Source organism: Serinus canaria, chromosome 10, assembly GCF_022539315.1.
Source record: "Serinus canaria isolate serCan28SL12 chromosome 10, serCan2020, whole genome shotgun sequence".
NCBI classification, from domain to species: domain Eukaryota; kingdom Metazoa; phylum Chordata; class Aves; order Passeriformes; family Fringillidae; genus Serinus; species Serinus canaria.
The window spans coordinates 1,386,412-1,393,984 of record NC_066324.1 but is presented as its reverse complement, the minus strand read 5'-3'; the positions used below and the strand labels follow the sequence as shown (position 1 = coordinate 1,393,984).

Sequence of the window (7,573 nt, the reverse complement as noted above, 5' to 3'; positions counted from 1 at the left end):
GGATTTTTTCCCGCAGGATCTGTACATTCCCCAAGGATTTTCCTTGTTTTTTGCCTCCCACAAGGTAAGAAAATACAATTTTCAGGAATTTCCATGGAATTTCAGGCATTTCTCCTGGAATTCCTGGCTTTCTGGGCGAAAAAATTGGGATTTTCCCAAGTGGTTTTTCCTGGATTGGGGGCGGAAATTCCAGAGGGAGCTGGTTGGGAAAGTGGGGAGGAGTTGGTTTATTCCAAGGTCGGGAAATTTGGGAATTTGGGATATTTTCTGTAGAGATCCCCATTTTTTTTCCATGCCTGCCATTTCCAGGGATTTGGCTGCACTGGAGCCATGAAAATCCCCAAAAAATTCCCCTAAAACCCCCCAAAATAAAAAACTTCCTAAAAAACCTAAAATTCCCTCCCAGATTAAAGGAAAACTGGGAACACACAACACACAGGGATCGCAACCCATCCCAAAAAACCCAACATTCCCAAAAAAAACCCCAATGTTTGGTCACTATTTACAACGAGGGAATTCCCAAAGTTGGGAAAAGGGGCCGGAAATGGCAGCGTTCCCAAAAAAAACCCCCGTGGAGCAAGGCACCGTCGCCACCCCAGGGAGGAGGCCTGGCTGCCATTCCCAAAAAAATGTGGATTTGGGAATGGCAGAGGTGGGAAAATCCCGGCTCATCCATGGATTTCAAGTCGGCTCTCTCCTTGTTTTGCTTCTGAGATGTCCAAGCTCCGCTCCGAGAATTCCCAGCTCGGTTCCTACTCAACTCTCGCAGTTCCAGGGATTCAAGGAAAAAGGATCCAAGGAAAAAAATTCCCAAAGAATCGGAGGAGGAGCGGCAGTAAAAATAGGATTTTATTCCCTTCCCACCCTCGCTGCTCCCGCTCGGTTCCCACAGCAACGTTACAATCCGGAAAAAAAAAAAAAACCAAAAAAAAAAAAAAAAAAAAAGAAAAAAACCAGGAAAAGAAAAGGAAATCCAAAGGGTCGGGAGTGGGAAAAGGGGGAATTCCGGGATAAAAACAGTCAAATCACAAGAGGGAATTTTTTCCAGGGAAAAGCTGCTCAGTCGTCCTCATCCCCCTCATCCTCAGGCTCTCGTTTCCTCTTCTGGCCCCGCTCTTCCTCTGGAAAAAAGAAAGAATTCCCATTATTCCAGGATCCACATTCCTGCTTTTCTGGGAGTTCCATTTTCCATGGAATTGAGGTGGCTTTCCCTTAGGAAAAGTGGGATTGGTTCCGTACCAGGCTCCTCCTCGTCCTCCTCATCATCCACCTCGCCGTCGTTGTAGCCTTCCTCGTCCTCCTGGAATTCCGGGAAAAACCGGGATGTAAAGCTTGGGATCAGCCCAGGAGCTTTCCCAACACCCCATCTTCCAAGGAGGCAAAGTCCTTGGAATGTCCTCAGCAAGGAGCCACTTCCCAGTATTCCCGTTTTTTATGGAATAGCAGGAGCTGGCACTGAAATCCCAGGGAACCAATCCCTGAGCTGGAGCTGGGAATGTGGGAATGTGCCATTCCCGAGTTCAGGGAAACCGCACTGGGATTTATGGGAATGGGAAAGGCTGGATTGATCCCGAGCCTCCGAGCAGAACTGAGGAGGCTCAGGAACATTCCAGAGGGGCAGGAGAGGATTCAGGGCTGGAGGAGAGGGAAAACAAATTCCTGGAATTCTGTTTCCCACTTTCTCTCCTCCCATCCCATTTTCCTTCCTCCAATCCCACTTTTCCCCCCCCAATCCCATGCCCCCATCCCATCCTTCATCCGCCCCAGCCCAAAGTGAATCCTAAAATTCCTCAAATCCCGGATTTCCCGCCCAGCCCTTCCCAGCCGGATCCCGCAGATTCCCGAGGTGGAATTCCAAGGCTCACCTCCTCCTCTCCGCTCACATCCTCCTCCTCCCCTTCCTCCTCCTCTTCCTCATCCTCTTCATCCTCCACTACCTGAGCGTCGTCGTCGTATTCCTCCTCTGGAAAAACAAAATCCATGGAAAAAGTTGAGGTTTTTGGAATAACTCCACCCAAAATCTGGGAATCCGAGCAAAGAATTCCTTGGGGGCAGCACAGGATTGTCGGGGAATGCAGGGTCGGAGTCACTCCAGCTGCTCCACTTCCCACTGTTCCCAAGGATTTGGGAGCTGGGGAATCCCAGCTTTTCCAGGAAGGGATGGAGCAGAACTTTCCCATCATCCATGAGGAGCCTTCCCATGGACACAGAATTCCAGCCTTTTGGGCGATTCCCAAAATTCCCAGCAGAAAACCAGGAAGTGCTGAGCCCCTGGAGTGTTTTCCATGTGTTTGGGAGCTTTTGGGAACCTTCCCAGAGTTCCCACTCAGCATTCCCGGGAAAAGTGCACATCCAGCTTTTCTGCTATGCTGCTGGGATGGGAGAATCCAGCAAATTCCCTGGGATCAGCTGGATCCTCATCCCGGGATGAGGATCCAGGGGCAGCCAGGGAAAGGTGGTGCCTACAGCACCGGGATTCCCTGGAATTCCAGGCTGTTCCTTCCTCAGTTCCTGGCACAGATTCACTGGAGCTCCCCAGTGTTTCCCATGCACTTCCCTCATGGAGCAGCTCCCTAATTCCTGCTGTTCTCCACGCCCATGGAAACCCTTTGCCATGAGGATTTCCACAGTTCCAGGACATTCCCTCTTATCCATGCTCATCCCTGTTCCCGTAATTCCTTCAGTCCCTTCCCGATCCCACCCCTCCATTCCCAGATGGAGGAATGGGGCTTTCCAGGCCCTGCCACCTCCTCCCCTCGTTCCTTTGGGATGCAGGAATCCCACGGAGCACATCCCACCTACCGTCCTCATCCTCCTCCTCGTCATCCAGCCCCTCCACGTATCCCTCGGCGTCGGAATCCGGCGCTTCCTTGTCGTCCCGGTCTTTCACTAGGGATAAAGCTGAGGAAGTTGCTCCTTCAGGCCCGGCCCAGCTCCTTCCCGCCATTCCCTCAGGACACCCAGCTCCTTCCCCTCATTCCTCATTCCTTTGGGACACTGGGGTCCTTTCCCTCACTGCCTCAGGTCCTTCCCCTCATTCCCTCACTCCTTCCCCTCATTCCCTCATTCCTTCCCCTCATTCCCTCACTCCTTCCCTCAATTCCCTCACTCCTTCCCCTCATTCCCTCACTCCTTCCCCTCATTCCCTCACTCCTTCCCTCAATTCCCTCATTCCCTCACTCCTTCCCTCAATTCCCTCATTCCTTCCCCTCATTCCTTCCCCTCATTCCCTTGGAACATGCAGCTCCTTTCCCTGATTCCTTCCCCTCATTCCCTCACTCCTTCCCCTCATTCCCTCATTCCTTCCCCTCATTCCCTCACTCCTTCCCTCAATTCCCTCACTCCTTCCCTCAATTCCCTCACTCCTTCCCCTCAATTCCCTCACTCCTTCCCACAATTCCCTCATTCCTTCCCCTCAATTCCCTCACTCCTTCCCTCAATTCCCTCATTCCTTCCCCTCATTCCCTTGGAACATGCAGCTCCTTTCCCTGATTCCTTCCCCTCATTCCCTCAGGACACCCAGCTCCTTCTCCCACCATTTTTTTGGGACACCAAGGTCCTTCCTCTCATTCCCTCATTGCTTCAGGTGCCTCCCTCATTCCCTCGGGACACAGAGATCCTTCTCCCACCATTCCTTCAGGACAATAAGGTCCTTTCCCTCATTCCCTCAATTTCATTTCCCTCACTCCTTCCCCTCATTCCCTCAGGACACTGAGGTCCTTTCCCTCATTCCTTTGGGACACCAAGATCCTCCCCTCATTCCCTCAGGTCCCTTCCCTGATTCCCTCAGGACACAGAGATATTTTCCCTCATTCTCTCATCCCTTCCCCTCATTTCTCCCCTCATTCCCTCACTCCTTCCCCTCAATTCCCTCAACTCCTCCTTGTTCCCTCAGGACATCGAGGTCCTTTCCCTCATTCCTCCCCTCAATTCCCTCGTCCCTTCCCCTCATTTCTCCCCTCATTCCCTCACTTCTTCCCCTCAATTCCCTCATTCCCTCAGGTCCCTTCCCTGATTCCCTCAGGACACAGAGGTACTTTCCCTCATTCCCTCACTCCTTCCCCTCATCCCTCACTCCTTTCCCTCATTCCCTCACTCCTTCCCCTCATTCCCTCACTCCTTCCCTATCCCTTCCCCTCATTCCTCTCCTCATTCCCTATCCCTTCCCCTCATTCCCTCACTCCTTCCCCTCATTCCTCTCCTCATTCCCTATCCCTCCCCCTCACTCCTTCCCTCACCCCCTCATCCCTCCCGGTGCCGGTTCCCATTCCCGTACCATCCTCATCCTCCTCCTCGTCATCCAGCCCCTCCACGTATCCCTCGGCGTCGGAGTCGGGCGCCTCCTTGTCGTCCCGGTCGTAGCCGTCCAGGTACGTCAGCTGCGGCAGCAGCTTGAACACGTTTTCTCTGTAGTCGTTCAAGTTGGTCACCTCGCAGTTGAACAGGTCTAGGCTCTTCAGGTTTTCCAGCTTTTTCTGGGAAAACAAAGCGGTTTGGAAGGTTTGCTGGGGGGGGGAATTCCCTCCGAAGGCAAGGAGCCCACGGGGAATGTGCTCAAGGGGTTCCCGGGGGTGTTTTGGGCTCCCTGGAGATGGGGGAAAAAAATGGGAATCTTTATTAAAAAAATACCCCAGATTCCCAGACTGCCAGACCTTGGAATAAACCAATTCCTCCCTGCTTTCCCAACCAGCTCCCTCTGGAATTTCCGCCCCTTATCCAGGAAAAACCACTTGGAAAATCCCAATTTCATCTGGGATTTTTCTGGGATGGGAAAGGCTCTCCCTGGAGTCCTGCAGCTCCCAAATCCAAAGGAATAGCTGAATGCAGGGAATTATCCCAAAGGAGCCAGATCCAGGAACAGCTGAATGCAGGGAATTATCCCAAAGGAGCCAGATCCAGGAACAGCTGATGTCCAGGGAATTATCCCAAATGAATTCTTGCAGATGGAAGCAGGAATGGAACATTTGGACACCAGAACTTTGACAAGAGAGGTTTAAAAAATGCAATTATTTTTCCTTAGACTACGGAAAATGAAAAAACACATAGAAACGGAATAGGAATTTGATTCCTGAGGGTTTTGTGGAATTTTTTTTTTCTTTTTGGGAAGAAGTCTGCACTGCTTACAGAACTTGGAAACCCTAAAAATAAAATCCAAAGGAATTGAGTATTTGTACCAAGGCTTATCCATGGATAAGAAATATCAACTCCAAGGGAATATCTCCTTTCCCTTTATGCGGAAAGCCCTTGGGAAAAAGGCCTGGGAATGGGAAAACTGGGAATGCTGGGAGCACTTCCAGGCTTCTCCACGAGTTTGGCAGCTCTGCCTTTTCCCTGTGCTGCAGGAATGGAGATGCAGGAAGGAGCTGCTCCTGGAAGGATTTTCATGGGAACTGTAGTGCCTGGAGATGGATCCAGAGCCTGCGGAATCCTGGGAAGCTGCGGCGATTCCCGCCGGGAACGGGGGGAGCCCGGCCCGGCAGCCACTAGAGGGAAGCAGCGGCTCACCGGGAACAGGGACTTGGGATGCGGCCTGGATCCCGGGAATCGCTGGGGTTTTGGGAAGGAATGAGGGGGGAGGGAGGATCTGGCACAGATTCCAGGAGCGACATTCCCTGGAAGCGCCCAAGGCCGGGCTTGGGGGCAACCTGGGACACAGGAAGGAATTCCAAGGGTTTGGAACGGGATGAGTCCCATTCCTTGGAGCAAAACCAACCCCCCAGGATCTGGGATGCAGGGGGGTAGGAATAACTGGGATCTTGGGAAGGAATGAGGGGGGAAAAGCCCTGGCACCGATTCCAGGAGCGACATTCCCTGGAAGTGCCCAAGGCCAGGCTTGGAGCAACCTGGGATAGAGGAGGGAATTCCAAGGGTTTGGAACAGCAGGAATGCCATTCCCAGGAGCGATCCCGACTCACCAGAGGTTCTATTGTCCCGAGATCTTTAATTTTGTTGCCGCTTAGGTTTAGGTGCGTGAGGTTCGGACACTTCTCTGCCAACACTTCCAGGCCTCCTGAGATTCTGTTGTCGCTCAGCTCGAGCTGCAAAGGCCCAAAAACATCCTCAAAAATCCCATCTGATCCCACTTCCAGCCCCCTTTTTCCGAACAAGGAGAAGGGGAAAGGGGGGGGGATGTGGCTCGGGGAGGTGGGATTTACCTTCTTGAGTTTGTTTAACTTTGGTAAGTTTGCGACTGAGGTTAAGCCGACGTTGATTGTGCTGAGGAATTCCAGCTCCTCAAACTCATCCGTGAGGCCCTCGATTTTCCCTTCGTACGACCTGCAGTTGTCCAGAACGAGCTCTTTCACCTGCAGCGGGGAGAAATCGCGGAAAATCAGAAGGAATTCCAGGGAATTGGCAAGAATCGGGAGGTTCCCAGCAGAAGAACGCGGGAGTTTGGGGTTGTGTTGAGAAGAAAGCCAAGATCCAGCTGGCGCTCCTGATCTCACACACTGAGGGTAGAAACAATCCCAAAATTCCCAAAATAAACTCCCAAACCACTCACTGGGGTGAAATTTAGACAGAAAGCCCCCCAAAATAAGGAAAATAAGTGGGTCTTTTCCCTCAACAGTGTTTAATTACCAGGATTCTCCAGAGGATCCATCTGGGGATAAATAATAGCGACCTTTTCTCCCTCATGTGAGGGGAAGAGCCCCAAAACTCTCAAAATAAGGTCCCAAATCACTCATTGGGCTGAAATTTAGGTGGCAAATTCACAGATCTCATCCCTCAATGGTGTTCAATTATCAGGATTCTCCAGAAGATCCATTTGGCATGAATAGTTTTTCCCCCTCATGTTCTCCACACACACCCAAATTTCCCGCCAAAAAAAAAGGCGGGAAAAGTGCAATGGAGGCAAATCCTCCTTATCTGTGTCCCTGCTCCGTTATCTCATCCCAGCACCCCCAGACATGGAGCCAGGTTGGGATCCTCACTGGGAAGCTCCAGGTGGGTTTTGCCTCAGAGGAGTTTGGGAATTCCTCACAGGAATTTCAGGAGCAGAGGGGAGTGGGAATGGAGGGAAGGGAATGAGCCCAGAGCTCACACTGAGGGACAAACAGCATTGGTCCTGATCCCACACACTGAGGGGGAAAAAAACCCCAAAACCCCAAAAATTAATTCCCAAATCACTCACTGGGTTGAAATTTAGGTGGGAAATGCATGGATCTTTTCCCTCAACAGTGTTTAATTATCAGGATTCTACAGAGGATCCATCTGGGGATAAATAAAGAGGCCCCCAAAACTTCCAACATAAATTCCCAAATCACTCATTGGGCTGAAATTTAGGTGCAACATTCACGGATCTTTTCCCTCAATGGTGTTTAATTATGATGATTTTCCAGAGGATTCCCCTGAAATAAAAAAGGTTTTTCCCCCTCATGTTCTCCACACGCACCCAAATTTCCCGCCAAAAAAAAAGGCGGGAAAAGTGCAATGGAGGCAAATCCTCCTTATCTGTGTCCCTGTTCTGTTATCTCATCCCAGCACCCCCAGACAAGGAGCCAGGAAAGCTTGGGATCCTCAGTGGGAAGCTCCAGGTGGGTTTTGCCTCAGAGGAGTTTGGGAATTCCTCACA

At 51.3% G+C, this 7,573-nt stretch overlaps 1 protein-coding gene across 1 annotated transcript; it reads right to left on the bottom strand.

Annotated features, from left to right (window-relative positions):
- Nucleotides 1–831: 831 nt before the first annotated feature.
- ANP32A (acidic nuclear phosphoprotein 32 family member A) lies at nucleotides 832–6,575 on the bottom strand (the record flags this gene model as incomplete). The annotated part of the gene is made up of 7 exons (XM_018914026.3): nucleotides 832–1,121; nucleotides 1,240–1,300; nucleotides 1,866–1,963; nucleotides 2,803–2,889; nucleotides 4,277–4,475; nucleotides 5,916–6,038; nucleotides 6,156–6,575. Coding segments are annotated over 7 exons (1,050 nt in total), but the record flags the coding sequence as incomplete, so codon positions are not given.
- Nucleotides 6,576–7,573: the final 998 nt, after the last annotated feature.